This window comes from Corvus brachyrhynchos, unplaced genomic scaffold (assembly GCF_000691975.1).
Source record: "Corvus brachyrhynchos isolate BGI_N302 unplaced genomic scaffold, ASM69197v1 scaffold91, whole genome shotgun sequence".
NCBI lineage: Eukaryota > Metazoa > Chordata > Aves > Passeriformes > Corvidae > Corvus > Corvus brachyrhynchos.
The window spans coordinates 697,550-717,971 of record NW_008236442.1 but is presented as its reverse complement, the minus strand read 5'-3'; the positions used below and the strand labels follow the sequence as shown (position 1 = coordinate 717,971).

General features: G+C 45.5%; 1 protein-coding gene and 1 long non-coding RNA gene across 2 annotated transcripts in view; one reads left to right on the top strand and one right to left on the bottom strand.

Annotated features, from left to right (window-relative positions):
* Positions 1-11,659, top strand: part of CADPS (calcium dependent secretion activator) — a 173,211-nt gene extending 161,552 nt beyond the window's left edge. The window contains exons 34-35 of the mRNA XM_017747151.1: positions 8,525-8,629; positions 11,239-11,659. Coding sequence (XP_017602640.1) covers positions 8,525-8,629; positions 11,239-11,418 — 285 coding nt within the window. The 3' untranslated portion in view covers positions 11,419-11,659. The remainder of the gene's footprint in view (positions 1-8,524; positions 8,630-11,238) is intronic.
* Positions 11,660-17,641: 5,982 nt separating this feature from the next.
* Positions 17,642-20,393, bottom strand: LOC108449854. The gene is made up of 2 exons (XR_001866146.1): positions 18,683-20,393; positions 17,642-18,044 (listed from the first exon to the last, which is right to left on the bottom strand). It is a non-coding gene; the product is annotated as an uncharacterized LOC108449854 (long non-coding RNA).
* Between the last annotated feature and the right edge of the window lie 29 nt (positions 20,394-20,422).

Here is a 20,422-nt window from a genome sequence, read left to right as displayed (position 1 = left end):
CGCTCACAGGGGCGAGGTGCAGACATGGGGTCCACAGTTTGGCAAAGGGGTCACGAATCCCAAACACTGACGGTTCGTGCGTGCGGTTCCTGAACACACCAAGGCAAAGACCCTGCAGATAAGTTAAATTAGCACAGTGCAATCTGTCACCAAAACTTAGATTTATTTTCTGAAAGATACTTTCCAAAGGGTGTGAATTTGGGGGTGAATCACCTTTCTACCAGCAATCTGAGGGCTGCCTGAAGCCCTCCTGGTGCTCTGCCGTGTGCTCCATGGAGCTACGCCGACAGACCTACTTTTGATGTTGTCTTCTCATACCTAACTTAAAAAGAATTATGTGCCATAGAAAAGCTGCATAATGACCGGACAGCATTATTATCTGGCATGCAGCGGCATAGCAGGATGGTAACTATTTATTTACTCTTTGTGGATAATGTTCTGTTCTAGTCTTGGCAATAGCAAGACAGCATCTGATATATACAATATTGGTGTGTATCCAATTGTTTGTGAACATCCCAAGTTTTGAAACATGGTTGTGAGAGAGGAATATAAGCTTAAGCTTAAAAGGCTAAAAAGCAGAAAGCCCCACACGTAAATGCTATTATACACTTAATGAGGCAGGGTTTAAAAAAAAAATCAGCCACACAAGTTGGTTTTATCAAAGGAAATGTATAAATAACAACCAGTGATTCAAAGTGCCTCACAAAGGGAAAAGCAGGGACGGGAAGCTAACACTTCACTTGTGGCATTCAGATAATAGTATTTACTACACTAATCTTTTGGGCTTAGCAATTGACAATCAATATATTATTATCAACAAGCGTTAACGCAAACAAAAAGCTTCTATTTCTTTTTTTAACTGTTCCCCTAAGTCCCTTAAATTTAATTAAAACCAGACAGCTCTCCTTCTAGTACAAATTAGAGTTAAAATCATATTAAATATTTGTTCTATGGGAAAACAAAAGTGTCAGCTTGTGCTACCAGGTTTGGCTGTTTCTTTTTTTCTCCTTTTTTTTTTTTACACACAGAGGGGAAAAAAAATACCAGCTACTCAAAGTTAAAATAAAGTCTCTCTCCCTCCCTCCCTCCCTGTCTCCCAAGACTACTGTCTATAACATGTTGTTCCTTATAGAAAGTGGGATATGGTGGCATTTGCTTGATTAACTTGCTCGACAAAAGTGACAGCTGCTGTGGGTGCATGTAGCTAAGCTGCACAGCGCAGTTCCGCCTTTGTACATCTGTCAGCAAAAAAGGAGGAATAAAGAGTGAAAAGAGACAAATTGGTCCCAAAAGGCAATCCATTCAACTCAGGAGGTTTGCTCTATTCAAGCACTCGCTGGGAATCTCAAGTGCTAGGTAGCTTATTCAATTTCATTCATTCTTTAGAATGAGCCCACAAGTGTTTAATTTCTTATTCTGTTGAATAAAAGGGGAGCTTTTTTTATTTATTGGAAGCATTAATTGTAAGACTAGCTGATCAATGCCTGCAATATTAACTCATTACTTATTTTATGGTTAGCTGTGTGCTCCGAGAGCTGCAGCCACTAAACTTATTTCTGTAACATGGGCAAGTTCACACCAATTTCTCTGCTTCTGGAAAACCCGGGCACGCACGGCAACGTCGTTCTCAGTACCCTGAACCTTGTCCCCCGCCTGGCTTGGGGGAATGGTCCAAATCTTTGGCAGGTGTAAATCAAAGGTGTTGCTGTGTTGTTATTGGTGCCACCCATGGCACCAGTAATAACCAGTGAGGCCAGGACATGACCGAGACAGATGCTCTTTGCCTGGGGGTTCTGCCCTGAGCCCACTACAGGTTTGACCCTCTGTGCTGGAGGAGGTTTTGTAGCTCCAAATGCTGAGCTGCCTTGGGGCGGCTCTTTGGTCCCCAGGGAAGGGCAGGGCAGGGGAGCCCATCAGCAGGGCTCTGTGGAGTAATATCCAGAGCACAGTATGGATTTTGTTAAGTAGTGGCAGAGAAAGCTGATGAACAGACGGGATGGGGTTTGTTGCATGGACAGGTCTCTGCTTGCCATCCAGAAAACATACGCTTGCAGGGGAGAGATGTGCCTCTTCCTTCTTCATTGTGTGGCAGAAGTCTATCTCAGGCTCCTCATCGACACTGGGGACCAGAATGATGTTTCTCCCTGAGTGCCTGTGGCTCTTCATCCACATTGGCTCTGCCACCTCCTCCTCCAGGGTCACTGCCATTTATCTTAAGCATTTCAGACACACTTGTGTCACTAAGGCCCTGTCCCTGCTCTATCCCCACTCTCCCAGCCTGGGGCAAGGAACATCTTCTGCAGCAAGACAAAACCCAGATTTCCAGAACAGCCTGAAAAATGCTGGGCTCAGCTCTGGCAACCTGGACAAGACCTTGCTAGCACTAGTTGGGAGCAGGGCAAGACTCACGCTCCAGCCCACCACTGCCCTTACCCACATCCAGCATCCCAGCAGAGCTGGCCTTTGGAAAGGGGATTGCATAAGCTGCTGTGTATGTTCATGCTGGGAACATCTCTTTATTTCTGATAGACAAGAGTAGGAACTGCATTGGCTGTGAGACCCTGTGTTTCAGGCTTGCCATCTTTACCAAGTTTTTGGAACAGCAATGACTGCCTGGGACCAACAGCGAAAGAAACATTGAAGGAAAGTGGAGAGGAACACTTTGGTGGCCACAGAAGACTGAAGGGACAAGAATGATCCTTCCATGACTGCCATTGGGCAGTCTGGGCTTTGGGTTGCAGGGTTGCAGCCAGTTCTGGTGTGCAAACCTGGCTGTGCTACTGGGCACACTGGGAGCAAAGGAAGGAACGTGGTGCCTGGGGCTGGCAGGCTGCTCCTGAAGAGTTCCTGCTCCCACTCTCCAAGCAAATCCTCCTCCAACACTGGCAGCTGTGTTCACAGGGTTGTTCCCAGACAGCATGTCCCTGCACTGCTGTGGCTGCATCCCTGCCTTCCCTGTGGAGATGACACCCACTCAGGTGAGGTGGCTGCCATGAATACGTATGACAACGCCGAATAACCAATTTGATCTCAGGGCTGCCCGGGACTGGGATGGACACGGCTCTGTCAGCTGTCACCTACTGTCAGCAGTTGTAAATCAGCACAGCCTCACTGTGCCTTCCACCAGCTGAGCTTCTGGCCCATTGGACAGGCATGCAAATGCCAGAAACAAGAGTTGGTAATTTTATCTTTTTTTTTTTCCTGGCTGATCAAATCACTTTGAGCTGTTGCCTGAAAGCAGGTTCAGTTTTCCTTTGGGAAATAAGACTCACAATCAGCCTCTTCCTCTCTCCCTTCCTACCTCTGTGGTCCCCTCGCTTTGTGCTGGCTGGCTCAGGGATGCTGCGGAGGCTCCGCCCAGCATCCAGTCCCTCATCTTTGAAACACCTTGAATTCAAGGGTTCATTTCAAAGCTGCCTTTCAGCATTTCAAAACAAGCCCATGTCCCAGACAAAGAGACCAAGCCAGCCAGCATTTGGAGCCTCTTTGTGCAGTGTGTGTCACAGTTTTAAATAGATTTGCCCTGCTTGGATTGGTTCTGGTTGGAAAGCGAGCACTGAAATGAGAGGTCATAGGGGAGAGTTACTATGGTAATTGAGTAGTATCACCAGTAGTTTTGCTCTTATGATCATTAAAGCACATAATAATAGACAAACAACAGTGGTTAAAGCAAGCAGGTAGGATTACTATGTTCTTTTGTCAGAAGTATATAATGTCTTGTAGTCAGTTTTAAAGACTTCTCAACTCCAAATCCACCCAGTAGTCACCTGCTGAGTAATTTTGTATGCCTAATCTCTAGCCCTTAACTACAAGCTTTCTGCTAATTTGAGGCAAATGGGTATTTTTGACACTAAATAGGGCAGTAAAGAATCCCTGACCTAGAAAAACTCCATTCCAAGGCACTGAGAGCAGAAAAATATTCTTTCAGCATCCCTGTGAGATCTTTGGAATGACGTAAAATAGCTTTGACTAAACTGTGTTGCAGCCTTCGATTAATGGTTTGCAGAAACTTGCTGAACATCACTACTACAACTTCCCCCATAAAACTTGTCACTTCAGATTGCCATCAGCCACCACAACAATAATCATTTCATGCCTATTGCTAATTGCAAGCACAGCTGAGGCTCAGCAGGGTGCCCTTGCACAGTCCCAGGCCTTTATACCAGCCTCAATCTGTTGTATGGCACTTGTTCACACACAAAAAAACTACCAGTAAAGGCAGAAAGAGGCAGAGTCACAGGTTCCTTGTAATCCCTCTGCTACCCTGCTGACAACCCAGCCCTATAAGCATTCCTGGTTTTGTCCCACTCTTTACAAAAGCTGAAGTGACCTTAAGCTACTAGTAGTATGTAAGCTTTTGAATGAAGAATACAGCTCCTTCAGGTGCCTTAAGAAGCAGTGTTGCATCTGGCTTATGAGATTCTGTTTGCAGCACCCCTGCAGTGAGCTGTGGCTTCCTGTAACATGTAAAATATGAGTGTGAACTCAAGGTTCATGGCAAGGAACAGGAGGTCATGTTTCCATTCATCTCACACTAAAGAAGATGGGGGTATGCAGATGTTCCTGGGTATGTGTAATGACACCACCTCCCAGAAAGTGCAGGAACCCAGCACAGGGATGGCTTTTGATAAAATGTGCTGCATTCAGTGTGCTACTTGCAGATTTATTCATACCAATTTTTACAATTTATGTATTCAGAGACAAACTTGCTATTTCAGAAACTTATTGATCATGTTTTTGCATTGAAAAAAAAAAAAAGAAGAAGGCAGAGGGCTGGGGAACAAGGAAGCTTATTGCTCAAGCTGGTTGGGGTGTCAGATGGGAAGCCATGGAAGTGCACCTTTTGTAATGCTCCAGCTCCTCTAATACCCATCCTAGTGCATCCCAGCCAGCCCATGGCCCACCTCATCTGTGCAGCCTAGCACCCAGCAATGAGGGTTGCTGTGAAAGACAGGAGAACAGGAAAGCTAACCTGAAAGAGGGATTGACTTCCTGTCTGTACAAATACAGTATCTGCTTGCAGTGACTGGGCTCTGAGAATACCCAAAGAGTGTCTGCATTTCCTCTGCTGGAGGCTGGGTCATGGTGTGCAGCCATGGGGCTGTATTTTGCCTCTGATGCAGCCCTGCTCCTTTCCCTGCTAACATCCTGCTGGATGAGTGGTACCCACCATGCATCCATGAGGATGCAACCTCCACAGCCTGTCCTCACTCTGTGCTCCCAGACTGAGTGTAAATTGTCCCCTAGGTGAGGGACGGGAATGCCAGCAGCACCAGTAATGTGTGTGTACTACAGTGAGTTATATGTGGGCTTTTGTTCCTGGGCCTGGACCATCAGTGAGGTCTATTCGTTCTTTGCAACCAGACGTGAGGAGTTTTTTTCAGAAAATATATTTATGGTATTTGCTTTGGTGTGCCCATGCCACAGCTGTGCTGCAGCTCCAGAAATGTGCCTGAAATGTGTTGCAAGCCCCTTGGCAAAGCCCCAAAGTTCAGTATTTGGGCTGTGACCTCTGCACCTTGTCTTTGGGGACAAGCCACAAGGCTGGAGCCAGATCCCCAAGGGGACCCTATGTCCCCAGCATGGACCCCACTGCCCTCGGGGAAAGCAAGGTGGCCAGTGTCCCCACAGGACCACTCTGTTCTCTTTTGTCTGAGATGATCACGTTTCTGTTTAGGAGCATTTGGCTTTGTTGTTGTTTTTTTAATAACATAATCATATGCAAATGTTATCTTCTTTGGTAGGTTAGTCATGAATCAGAGGGCTTGTGCGTCTTATAGCACATCAACACTAGTGATAGCTAAAGGGAACATTTAATTTATGGGCTAACTTATTTTTATGAATATGCAGGGCTTAAATTCAGCAGTTGGTGTGTGCTCTATGAAGTGACGTGACGGTTTTGTGTATCAAGATCAATGAATTAGACTTTGTCTTTTTCTCATAAAGCAGAAAGTCTTTGGAGTAAGTTGGCTTTGAGAAAGAGAGCTCCTTTCATGCAGCTGAGCACTACGCCTGGCTGAGCCCTTGTCAGCCGGTGCTCGACAGGGGAGGGGTGTGATTCACATTTGGTTCCAAGGAGTTTGCATCTCCCCAGAACCCAGAGTGTTGAAGTGCCCTCCAGAAACACAGAAAAACATTTCGTTTTGCTTACTCTGAAGGTCTCGCAGCAGCAAAGTCACCTTGCCAATAACCTCCAGGCAGAGGTTGTAATTTCTGTTTGGGATCACACAGCCATGTGGGCATGTGTGGCGTTGGACAGACAGAAATGGCAGGACCTGCCCTTGCTAGGGACTTCTCATCTCATGTAGAGTTGATACAAACACCCAGCAGATTGTTCTGTGGAAGATGGGAGGCAGCAGGGGAAGGGAGAGGGTGTGTGTATGTAACACACGGTTGTGCCCTTCCTCTGGGGGTTCTGATTTGAAGAGATAGCAGAAGGAGAAGGAGGTGTTTGGCTGACCTGGGCATCCATGTGCCAGCGCAGCCCTGGATCACAGCTAATGTCACCCAAGACCATGACTCAGTTAAGCACTGATTGCAGAAAAGCAGCATTATGAACATTAACAATTTCTCTGTTTTGCCTGCGTGGGTCTGCAGCATTTCACAGGAACCCAGGCAGAGCCTCCAGTGACAGCAGTTGCTCTGTGCCACCCCACCACCAGCTGGGTGCTGGCTGTCCTGGGTCAAGGTACCCAGGGTATCAGGGGATATTTAGGGATGCTCTGACTTCTCAGACTAGTCTGAGGGATTGGAAGGTATGAAGCCCCACCAGACCTTCATGTCTCCTATTCTTGTCAGGTCCACAGCAGCTACCTAGGTTGCTTCACTCACTGTTCAACCCCAGTCTGATGCCAGGACCTCAGGTGACAGCTGAGAGCTCCTGCTTGCCAGTCTCAATTAGTCTCATCCAAGCTCTTGCCAGCTTTCCGTCCTGGAGATGAAGGGTCAGGAGAATCTCTGCCACAAGTTGCACAAAGTGTAAGCATTGAGCATGAGGTCACCACGTGCCATTTCTTCGGTGACTCTTTCATCTCCTTGTTTCCTCCATTTTATAAAGAGGTGGTGTAGAAATTAAAGTAGAGGAACATCATTGGAGTTGGGGGGAAAACCCTTCCCTGTGCAGCTCCCAGGTGTGCTGCCATACAGTACAGGGATGTGTGTTGAGCACATATTTTTGTGGTGTAGGGCTGGTTTAGCTTAGACTCGTTTGTTTGCTTTGGTAAGCCTCATGCTAACTTGTGGGTGCCAGTGTTAAAGGATGGAGGGTAACAAATCAATGGCCTCAGTTTTGCAATTACGGAATGTTCGGTTGTCTCCATGCCCCTGCTGTGCTGACAGCTTCCTCAGCCAGCAAGAAAAGGGCATGTTCTGTGTCAGAGACCCCCGACCTGAGGGAGCAGTGAGGGAGGCAGCAAGACCTGAGTTGGACTGGTGTGAGGTTTCAGGCTTGTTGAGAGGCAGCTGCATCCCAGACTAACTTGGATGGTGCTCTGTGAGGATTTTCATAAACTGGTCTGGTGGGGTTTCTTTAGTATTTTAACTGGTTCTAGATTAATTGCATCTGGTCTACAGTATGGGATTTGACCTCTGCGTGTAAGAGAGATCACAAGAAGGATACAACTGTGCATACAGAGGTGTGATGGGTTTTTGCCTGCTTTGTAACTACTCCTTGTGCTGAGCACTGCAGGGAGGTTGTGTGGTTCCCCACCCACCCCTGGCCCTTACTTTTCCTCCTCTCGAGGGCTTGCTGCTCATCTGTGTGGCATCAGACATGCCCTGTCAGCCCTGCGTGAGCAAGGCGCTGATCCACAGCCCATCGGAGCCTTCCTGCACTGCAGGAATGGCAGGGTGCTGCCACATTGCTGCAAGCCTTTTTCACAGACAAGCAGCACAGTTTCAGCCCCTGGAGGGGCCCTGTGAGTTCAGCAGCTTAAAACAAGCTGATTGCTGCTTTTCCATCTTTCATAATTGTAAGGGTGAAACCAGAGCATTTCCCACACAGCCTGGGCAGACACCCGTAGGTGCTTACATCCTTCCCCCTCTGCCAAACCTTGCCCCACATGAGCCTCCCCTCTGTTCACCCTCAGGGACCCAGACTCAGCCTGTGGCTGTTTATGATTTAGCTTGAAGACGGTAAGTAACCTGAGTGTGGGACTGACACCCTTAAAGGCAGGACTGTGCTCTCAGTTGTGGGGGAAACAGGTTGAAACATGGCTTGAGCCTAACACACACCACTGCTGGCAAGTGCCATCAATGGCAAAATCAGATTACAAAACCTTGCAGCACTACTGGTGGCCATTACCCTCCTAATAAGTTTATTGTTGTTGTTATTAAAATTTAAAAGCTCATGCATGGAAATTCTATGTAAGAGCAGATGCCTGTCTCCCCTCTCCGTTTGTGGCCCCCCATGAGTGGGCTAGCAGGTGGGAAAGGTGGGTGTGAGGGGGTGCTGGGGGCACCCGTGTCAGTCGGCACCGCACACAGCCCTGGCAGGGTTGCTAGAGAAGTCACGTCTCTCTTGCAGCAATGGTACACCAGCTCCATGAGTGTAGTATGCACTTGGCTGACAGACCGCATGGACCTGCAGCTCCACATCTACCAACTGAAAACTCTCATTAGGATAGTAAAGGTAAGCCACCTGAGGTGTTCTCAGTACCCCTTGCTGTGGAGAGGAGCATGTGTGTGTGCGCCTGCATGGGTGTGGCATGTGCTCTTTGGCAAGCTGTCACTGGCAGATAAATTAAGGTTTCGTTAAAATTCTTTAAAAGAATTAAGACAGCTGTGTCTATGGCAGGTAGCACTGGATAAACAGGAACTTCAAATGCATGGAGATGTAAAATACAGCTGTGCAAATAAAAACAAAGACTCTTTGCATTAAAAACAAAAACCAAACTCTCTTGCTATTTGACCTTACCTGTACAGTAAGTGCACCAAAATTAGCCTTTTTGTGGACAAATTAGCTGATCACACTAGTGAACTCTGGTGTTAAAATGGGTTAAATTAACCCAAAAGTTTTTAACACTGTTTTGCTAGAAACATTTAAGCCCAGCTATGGCTTGTGACTATTGTCAGAATGCATATAAGATTGTTCTCATAGTTAATTGAAGTTGTTTCTTTTACAATGGGTGTATATAATTAACTCTAAGAGATTGCAAAGGTGAGATAATATACCCTGAAAGTAGCATTATTTTTCCCTTAAGTGCACGTGCATGTGTATATGCATGCCTTGGACTAATGATAATTATTTCAGTGTGAAATCACAGTGGTTTACATGAAATAATAAGATCACAGAAGGGGGTAAATATATTTTTGATCATTTTAGGTTCTATCTAATGCTTTTTGGTCTAGTATTTTATAATGTTTATGGTCTTGCATGCAGTGAACACATTGAAGGCATGAATAAATTAAAACTGAAATGTATTAAATGTGCTTTTCATAACTGAAAACAACAGGCACAGACAGATTATTCCTACTTGTCAGCTAGCTGAAGAAAGATTTTTGCCTTGTGCTTTATTTATACCAATATTACATTCAGAAGCAGCTATAACAAAACCGAGGACTTTCTGAAATAGCCAAACAGTAAATTATTTCTATGCAGAGCACAGAGCAGAATTAAATGAACAACAAGACCAGAGTTTTATCTCACAGAGTCGAGAAGTTTTTAAACATAAATTCAAATAAGAGATGTTAATTGTAATAACAAGGGAAATATGGGAACCATGAAAATACAACTCCAGTTTGAGGTGAAGAAAGGGAGATTTAAGAAGTATATGCCCTGTGCTTGTATTTATACATCAATAATTTCTCCAGTATCCTGGACTTAGTTTATTTAATCCCTATACTGTAGGTAGGATTGCTTAATATGGAGCATTCCAGGAACGTGTAATCATGTCTGTGGATACAGGCGATAAACATCCTGCTGCTTGAAGAGAAATAACTGATATTAGAGGCAGGATGAACATATCCAGGAGCAAGGGAAGTTAGTTGGAGCAGAGCTCTTATATTGCTTTGATATCTTTTTAGACCCCAGCCCACCCTATGCAAAGCTCCCCGGAGCAGCCCCGCACATCCCTGCTTTGAAGCTGCCCAGCCCACAAAGGCAGGGCTGGAGTCACAGAGCTGTAATTTGTTGCCCAAGGCACCCTAAAGGGACCTCTGCCATGCCAGAGTGGTGGCCAGCAGAGATGCTTCTGCAGGACCTCATGCCTTCTGATCAACAAATCAATATGATTTCAGAGAAGCGTCTTATGGTTTAAAATACACTCCACTCACACATTTCACAACTTTGACATTATACCCTACTTATACATTTTACTTACTTATCTTCTACTACCTAGACATATTACTCCACTTACACATCATCTTACTTACTTATACCTTTTACAACTTTTACCTAATACAGTACTTACACATTTTACTTACTTATCTTATACTACCTATACATTTTACAGCTTATCCATAATACAGTACATACACATTTTGCAACTGCTGTGCATGAGTTCTCACATTGCTTGATTGGCTTTTCTATTTTGTCCATGAGCTCCACACACACTTTTCTGGTAACATGATTGGTTTTAATCCAGTGTGGCACAGTCCTTTTTTATCTATTCCTTGCTGTCTTGGTATTTAGTTTTTTAGCTTCTTCTTTCCCAATTCAGCACAGTTTACCTTTCAGTTTTTGATGAATTCCTGAGGGCTCTGACAGGTTGGGCTCCTGATCCAGGCAAGCAGCATCAAGATGATGACAGCAATAAAACCCATCCAGTGATCAGCAGCTAAGTTAGTCCAGAAAATCCAAACAATCCAACAAAGACCAGGGACCAGACATAAACCTGTCCCACCTATCTTATTTCCCCTCTCGAACCTTCAGACTGGAGCTTAAAAACCCTCTTGGGGCTGATGTGCTGCAACTGAAGGTGGAAAGGCCAGGTGAAGCTGGTGAGGGTAATTCCAGCCTGGTCCCACTCTGAGGGCTCTGGTAAAAATAGTTAAAAAGGGTTTGGCTGGGGCACACTATCAAGGTTCACATACTTTACAACAGTTTCTGTGGCCTCTGCACTTCCCAGGTGATGCAAAATGTCCCCAGGGTTGGGATTTCCCTGGTATCCCAGCCTCTCCCATTAGTGCCCCCAAACCCACAGCTCATGGGCACAGGTTGACTCCTGCAGCAAAGCAGGGAAGCTGCTATTGGTCCTGACCTCTCCCTGTCTCCTTCCTCCACGCCTGTCTCCACTTCAGAAAACGTACCGGGATTTCCGATTGCAAGGCGTGCTGGACTCCACCTTGAACAGCAAAACCTACGAGACCATCCGGAACCGGCTGACAGTAGAGGAGGCCACAGCGTCAGTGAGCGAGGGCGGGGGGCTCCAGGGCATCACCATGAAGGACAGCGATGAGGAAGATGAAGAGGATGACTAAGGAAGCTGGAGCACCGGCTGGGGGTTGCCTGGTATCCATGCATGTACCTCGTCTGTAACTCAGTTAGCCACATTAGGAATTTTTAGGTCAGCTCTAAATGCCCATGAGAAGTTTACCAATACAAATGCCATGTTAGCTGTGTGGTAATAAGATTAGCACCTCTCTTTGATTCATCAGTTTCCTAATTTCATATCTATATGTTCATAAGCAATATGGAGCACCATTGTTTAATACTGTTAATGGAAAAACTACATAGAAAACATGCTAGGTGTGTCCCTGTTATTAAAGTTTAAACAATGCTTCATTAATGTACTGTATATACATTGATGGTAAATTGTTGTGAAGATGAGTGACTCAAGTCCTTTCATTTCTTTGTTTCTCTTCTGTGGATGCCAACTGCTTAAAATTAATTAAAAAAACCATCTTTGTTTTTAAAAGAAAAACCAGGCAATTACAAATGATTTTTTGTTCTCTCTGTTCATTTAAAAACCAGAAAACAAACAAACCCAGACAGCCATTTGAATCATTCTGCATCCTTGTTAATGTACCAGAGGCTCTTCCCTTCAATATGCAGTTAACTCCATAGAGACTTCATCCCAAAGGATTAGTCATTCTAATTGCCACACCAGATTAGTCCTATCATTATGGATATATCATGCCACATTATAAGTCCAAAGCAGTTGTTTTATGTTGACGTTTGCTCCTCTAAATGTTGCATTTTTGTTTAAATTTCAAATAACTGCGTATGTACAAAGACAACTTTAATTACAATCTTAGACTCTACAAATGTGTTTATAATAATATATTGAATATTTATTTCCGTAGATTGTAGACATAATTTACAATTCCTCTGTTTCACAATGGTTTTTATATATGTCATGTACATTGCATTTTGACCAGTAACTGCATGTCCATCAGTTCCTTCTCCAACTTTTACTTTCTGTGTAAAATAGTGATCCATCTTGCTTTTTTTGCCTTATACAAGCCGACAGTTGTAAAAGTGTGAGAACTGTGGCTTCTCAATAAATAACTATTCAGATGTCCTAATAATAAATTATGGAGTCTTTTTATGTCTGCCTTAGGAAAAAAAAACAAACCAAGCTGAGATGTAAGAGCCCCCACCTCTCAGAATAAAGGCATTTTGTTTTCTCATGGGTGTTCTTTAGTTTATTAATTAAGAAGATGGTTTCCTGATTTGCTCCCCAAGGTCAGGATTGGGAGCACACCGTCTGTTCCCCAGGTACAAGGGTATTTCTGCTATGACTGCCACAGTTGTTTCCACCATTATCTGTGTTCTATGTCCTATGATTTGTCCCTGGACATCTAATTGATGTCTGCTGTGGTTCAGCTCCTGTTATTATATGGCCATCAGCCTTACCCAACACTTACCTTTCTTCAAAAGGCCTCAGTTTGTACTTTAACTTCTTCCAAAGCAGCCAGCTGCAGTAGTACTTAGACACACAGGGCAGAGACAAACCGTGAGTTGAAATTAAATTAAAGTCTGGTTTGATGGAAAACGTGTCTAATGAAAGCACACTTGAACCGGTTGCCCAGAGAGGTCATGGATGCCCCATCCCTGAAAGTGTTCAGTCAGATTGGATGGGGTTCTGAGCAACCTGGTCTAGTGGAAGGTGTCCCTGCCCATGGCAGGGGGCTTGGAACTAGATCATCTTTAAGGTCCTTTCCAACCCAGTCCATTCTGTGATTCTCTGTTAGGCTGAGAGTTTTCTGAGAGGTTTTGCAGTCCCTCCCTCCCATCAGCCGATTCACACCAGAACTGATTCCTGCTAGCCCAGGTCTCAGTCATTTGAGAGAGCAGCAGAAGAACTGGGGTGCTTTACCCCCAAACACAATGACCTGTTGCCAGCCTGGGAAACCAGGACAAATGTTCATCCCTCACAAATAAAAGATGGGCAAATAGAAAAACATCCTACCTGGATGAACCTTCCTGACATAATGAACAATTAAACTAAACCATCTTCCAGAGCCCAAAAGATGTGAGACCCGCCTGGACATATGGGAGGAGATTGGGACCTCTGGAACTGCCTGTGAAGAGGGTGTTGATTCCCAGATGGGGCTGGGATAATTATGGAGCCCAAAGCATATTCACCTGCAGTGCTGGATTTTTGGGTCCCTTCCCTCTGTGTCAGAATTTAGCATCTGGCTGTGGAGGTGCTGTGTAGCCCCACCTGGCTGGCCACACCCTACACATTTAGCATCCACCTTTCCCAGGTGTCCTACATACACCACCCCCTTGGAACAGGGGCATTAGCAGGAGTGGGCAGTGGATGTGCACATTTAGCACATTTACATGTTGAGAAGCCATCTGATGCACCAGAATAGACAAATTTTGAGCCCTGACTGTAGCCCAGCTGACTTGATTTTTGTCTTGCTCTGTGCTGCTGGTAAGAGGGAAGCATTGCCCGAAAAAGCTACTTCTGAAGACTTAGGCAGGTATCTGGTTTTGTGACCACTGACACAGGAAGCTTTTCCCTCTTCTTACCCACCCTTCATATGTGCAACTACTTGGCCCGGAGTCAGCAGAGGAACTGGGATAGTAGAGTGTTTAAGTGTTTAAATGTTTAAGTGTTGAGTGTTTAAGTCATACAGAGTCTATCAAAACCAGTTCAGATGCCTCTGCATGTTTGTCACTGGGATGTGCACAAAAAACATCTATTCCTTGACCTCATTATGCTTGGAGCCTTCAATCCCACCCTGAAGCCCTCCCAGGACTTTCCTGACAAAGCAAGTCTCACAAGATACAAAGCAAGGAACAAACTGCAAGCATCACCTGGTCCCTTCTTTCTAGGTGGTTGAGACCCACTTGACACCCATACACATACTGATGCACACACGTGTTCATGCCTCTTTATCCTCTCCCTCAGCTGTCCCAAATATTTATGTGAAGGACAACAGCTCCAAGAGGAAGCCTTGGGGAAGCCTTACTGGGGTGGTCACAAGGCTGGTAGCAAAGAGTACTGAAGGACACCCAAATTTATAGTTCTGTTCCCAGTCAGGCAGAGCAGAGCTAGAGAAATAGCTTGATTCTGCTCTGGAAATGTCTCCCCTTGTTTTTTTAAACACAAAATATTTATTGGGTAAAAACACAGCCCACTTCCACCTGCCACCTTTCAAAATAGTGAGCCCTGCTCAGTTTTTTGAATGAGAGAGTGTGGGTGCAGCCTTCAGGAGATGCTCCTTGGCTGTGCATTGCTAATGCACATCGGTACCGCCCTGAAACAGCAGCAATTGGACACCCTTGACTGAGTGCCTCTGTCATGAGCAGTGACCCTATGGCCTGTGACAGCTTTTTGTGTCCTCAAACCCCAATAAAGTACCCCAGTGACTCCACAGCCCTGAGGCTTCACCACAGAACAGGGAAGCATTAACCAACTCACTGTTTTTCAGGCATTTGGACCCAAAAGATGAGCTTCAGGTTATGTACTTTAGTGTAAGGAGGGAGAAGATCTCGCATACAAGCATTGCTGCAAGGCAGCATTTAACCTCCCATTCCAGAGCCTGCAGCCTGTGGCTGAGCAAAGGAGTGCACTGCACCCTGATCCCCACTGCTTTTAACCCTGCACGTGGCTAGGGGGGTGCTGGCAGCCCAACCCTTTCCTAAATGGGTGCTGCACTGTGGTACCAGGGGTGGGAAGAGCCACCTCGGGTCAGTCCTGCAGAAACATGAAATCCAAAATTGTTTGGTTTTGCCTGAAAAATATCAATCTGGGTTCAAATCCCTCCTGGCCACAGATTACAGTCTGGACAGGGCTCAGCTCCTGCAGAGCAAAGCTACACCTTTGGCAGCACCTAAAAGGGCTTGTGGGAGTGCTGGCAAACATGGCCAAGGAATGCAAAGATCTGTTGCTGGTTCACTTCAACCCATTGCTGTGATGGAATGAGCTCCAACAGTCAAAGGACTTTCTGCCAGTACAACTGCACCTAGATGAAGAATCTGCCAGTACAGTTATGTCAATCCATTTGGGGAAAAGAGGAAAATTTCATTCTTCTGCCAGCAAAATTTTAAATGATAGATCAGGCCAAAACTTCTCTCATATTTACAGGGAAGTCCAGTGAAAATATCCTTTTTTTGACAGACTTACTTAAAGCATGTGGCATGGAGACTGAAAATGCTATCAACTATTTGACTGACAAGTGTCAGCAGCTGTTCATCCAATTTGTTTTATATTTCAGCAACTAACAGATTCTTTCCCCTCTGCTGTAATGCATGTCTTCTGGCCCATAGGCATCTTAGAAATTGCTTTTCTGCCTTTCTAGTGACCAAAACGTCAAAAATATTAGAAGACAATTTGTGTTCAGAAACATAAACAGGCACGCAACAAAGCAAAGATGATTTTGCCAATGTTCAGGCTGTGTTCTTTTTAAAAAGTCACAGCAAACCTAAGGCAAAAATTATTTCTCTAAGCTTTAAAAGAAAAAGCGAATGCAAACAAAGCACATGATAAATCAGCACAGGTTAAACCATCAACTACCAAGGGGAAAAGCTGCTGTCTAATGGCCAACCAAAATGCAGCTGAGCCGTATGTCAATCTCTGCACTTTGGCTGTGAAGTTCACAACTCTGCACTTCCATCACCAGTATTTGTTCAAAAACCTGCTCCATGTTGCCAGGATTCAACAGAGCCACCGTTGTATCAAACCAAGCTCAGCTAGGGGAGTCCTTTGAGCCATTCACAAAACCCAGCCCTCTTCATCTCAGATCTAGCACTGCTTTCAGAACTCTTTGATCCCAACTGCATATAATTATTGCAGTTTTCACCCATCATGAACTCTCTGGACTAAAAAAAGCCTGTGTGACACCTCTCTCTGGTAAGATGTATTCCATGATATTTCCTTTAATCAAACACGTTTAGGCTCTCAAGCTAAATCTGAAGTAATATTTTCCTCAGCCTTTCTAAAAGATACATATTCCGTTTCAAGTTGTAAATCCACATTTGTTGTAACTAGGCAAAATATGAGAGAAAAAAAGTGCAGAGATTATATGCAATCTGCCAGCAGAGTTGTGTGCCATGAGGAAAATGCCTCACAGGTCAAAACAAAGAAAAACATTGAGCAACAAATTAGTTGCAGGCAGTAGCTAATATGGAGATCAAAAGATTAAAATCAACATACAACGATGAAATCACTAGAATAATAGGAGCACATAAGAAGATTAAGTCAATAGCAGAGTCCAGTACTACAAAAATAAGATTTTGATTATATGGTAAAATTTTATATTGGGAGAGCAAAAGCAATTACAACCATGGCATGCTTTGCTATCCCTGCCTTAGATCATCTTGGCTCATTTCCTATGCAAGGAATACAGTTGTTGAAATAAACAGAAATGTTATGACTCAAGTGCTCGATTCAAAAACAAACCAGGTGGTCAGATCAGACTGGGGACTGTCAAGATGGGCTCTGTAAAATGAGGACTTGTTGCAGATCCTGGAGGATTCGACAGCTGGGGTGAACAAAGGCCACACCGTTTAGGACTGGCTTTCTGCACAGAGAGCTCCACAAGCAGCTGATGTCAGGGCTGTCCCAGGCTGTCAGCTGGAGAGGGGAAGCCTGCACTGGAAGGGAGGTAGGAGGAGATAAATAGCTCAAAGACTAGAAGTGAACATGGTGATGAACTCTGATAACAGGGAAGGTATTTTTCTATCCAGCTAAACAGGCAAAGATTGCAGGTTTGGTTTTACATCAGAGGCAGAGCACGCGGCAGCCTCTAAGCCCATGCAGACCCTCACATCAGGGACAGGATCATGTCCCATAGCCGTGTTCAGCAGTTCCGGGAGTCAACCAGTAGCACAGCCCAATGGGGACAGGAAGGATGACCAACCAGGGACAGCTAATGCTCACCATGACAGATCTACCCTTGGTCATCTGCTTGGTGTATAACCAGGAATTGATGAGCCAGTCCCTCCAACACAAACTGGCCGTGGCCACGGAACACCAGCCTCATCCATGGACTGTGGGACCAAAAGCCTAGAGCTCCCCATGGAGAAACAGTTACCCTGGTGAGGTCCTCCACACCCAAGAAGTCTCAGAGCTCTTGGTGGGTTCTGCAGTGCTCTGCGTTTTGTGAGGAGGAGCTGAAGCAGCTCCTCTGTGCCCTAGGGCTGATGACTTGCCCGGGCTTTTCTCACAACTCATCTTCATCTTTATTGTCGGAAATAGTCAAACTATCTCCAGCCCCACCCCAAAATCACAAGCTAGGCTCAAAATTAAATCAAATCAATAAATTATCATTTATTTTTACATAAGTTCTGGGTATTCTTGAACATTCAGGAAATACTTGGGTTGTGCATTGAAGTTTTTTCCTCCAGTAATGAGGTCTGGATTTTTAGTTTGGGTTCTCATTGTTGAGGGGATGTTTTGTGGTTCTTCTAGATCATGTCTTCTGGAATTAAATCAGCCCTTTTCTTGTGCCCAAGCAGCACAGCAGCACTTTCACTCGTCAATCTGGGAGTCTTGCCAGGCTCTCTCTGACTTAGCCACCATGAGGGACAGGAACGCTGCAGTCCAGCCAGTCCCACACACCCCAGAGGAAGGGGACAACATGCTGCCATCCGCTGCCACCTCCATACCACTCCACTTGGAGTCCAGCTCTGCAGCAGATGGGGACACCTGTGACAACAGTTTAAACAATGGCAAATACAAATCTCAAACAACCTAACATAGCATAGCCAGAAAGACTGGACAATACTGAGTGAGGAGTGAGTGGCAAAACGACAGTGGAAAGACTGGTTTTGAAAAGATTCTTTCTCTGTTTGGTTTTCTTCATTGAAAAAGCAAGTAATTTCAAAAAGGAGATGTTTTCCTATCTCATTAAGGGGAGAATAATTCAAAACACATGGAGTTTGTCCCACTTACTTTTTTGGCCATCCTTCTTTCAAGCAAAAAAAAAGGAAGGAATAGGAACACAAAACTGAAGTGGGCTTCTACCCATTTTCACTGCTTTTTGCTCCTTTTCCTGAAACGTTTTTAGTAGGAAAGTGAGAACAAGGCCATCTCCCTATTATATTCTCCTTCTCTACTTCCTCCCACCTTTTCTCCTAAATAGAAAATAAGGGGAAAAAACCCCTACAAACCCAGAAAAACTTAAAAGCTCCCACTCTTTCAAAACAAAAAAGTACAACATTTCAAAACATTAGGAAGGAACATCTTTCAGTTTCAGTGTTCAGAAATGAAACGCAGCATTGCTCCATTACTGCAATGCGAAGGATGACTATTTCCGACAATAAAGATGAAGAATAGCAGCTCACCCTTTCAACAGTCTCTTCCTTGCCTTATTGGCCAGGTTGGCTTTGGATATGGTGTGGATTCCACCGACTCCTCGCCTGCCTCCTGGGCTAGACCAGTCTCGCACCAGGAACTAGATCTCCCTCATGATGTCTCTCTCCGCTCCTCACAGGCAGGCAGGCAGGCAGCGTTTTTGGGGCATAAAGCCTGGCTGGGATCGAACCGTTAGTTACCATTCCTGTTGACAGGCAAACTAGAATAAGCTCTGGCTCACTTTCTCTGAGCTGCGGAAGAAGGAATGAGCCGGGAAAAGAGTTCATTCAATTGCTTCTGTTTGGCAGCTCTGCAGGACTCTCCGCATAGACAGAAAGAGATGTGGCAAGTAAGGAGTTGCCATTTTTAGAATTACATAAGCCCATTTGATTGTCATCGAGGCACTCTGTGCAGCTCCTGCCACAGTGCCCTGCCAGTTGCTCTGCAGTGGGACTAGATTTCAAACAGCTTTAGAAGCAGGTCAGATACCAGCTTTTAAAATTGAATTCAGGTTGAAAACATCGATGTTTTCTACTCCTGCCATCACTGACAGAGTAGACCAGCACAGCCATGCAAGGACTCTGAGCCAGTTTGCTTCCAAAATCCCTACTAACTACAGGTCCTCTGGGATCTGTACAGTGGTCCAAAAACTTAGGTCCCTAATTAAAAAAAAAAAAAAATCCGAAAATACGAAATAAAATTATCTGCCTAGAGATAGGCAGGAACGTACATAACTCAATAAAAGGGATGCAAAAAATATTCTGGAGGGTCTCAAAGCCTCTGCTCCATCCAAGGTGGCCTTGCCAGGCACTACCCCTGCCCCAGTGTGGCAGTCTCCGTTGGGTGACAGGGCAGCAGGGTCACCCTACCGATGCTATGGGCCCTGCAGGATAGGATGGACTGCCCATGGGAACTAAGGCACACAGTACTGCAGGGGTACTGCTCCCGTTGTACAAAGTATTGCGGTTTAAGGAATAACGGGAAAGATTCACGTGGGTAACAACCCTCGCTTCATTCCTGCCCCAAACTTTGCTACCCTGACTTCTCTGTTCGTCGCTCATTAATTTGTTCAAACAGTGTCTGTCTCTGACCATTGCAAACCGACCTGCGACCAAACACCTTGGGAGCATCCCTGGGCTGACCCTTTCAGGTCGTAATTACTGCCTTGTATGGAGACAGACCCAAATCCAGCACGGTGGGGCCAGGGCCGGGCAGCTCCGCAGCCCAGCCCTCCTCCCAGCCCAGCCGTGGGCCCCTCCAGCGCACCCTTGAAAAAGCTGCAAAGCCACAGAAAAAGCTGCTCCCCCACCCTGGCTCACAAAGACAGCCCGATTCTAAGTGCCTGGGCTGGTGGCTCACCCGGCAGCCCATCACCTTCTATTAAAAAATTATAAGGAAAAAAAATTGGGAAAAAAGTATTTAGAAAAATACCTATAGAAAGCAAAGCAGCATAGAAATAAAAGCCACCATTTCGGGGAGATTGAAGCATAACGCTAATAACTTTCGGCAGCTTCCACTGTGGAGTTTAAGCAGCTGCCAAGTTAAATAACTAGGAGGATCCTAAGTTATCTTCCAGTAGACCAGAAATGCCCAGTGCCGGCTGCCCGGGCGGAGGCGGCCCGACGGACGTGGGGAGCTGGGCCGGGCCTGCGGGGCCCTGCGCTCCCGCCCGCCTGGGACCCACCCGGGACGCGTCCCCGAGAGTCCCTCACCAACAGGGTCGGGCCGCC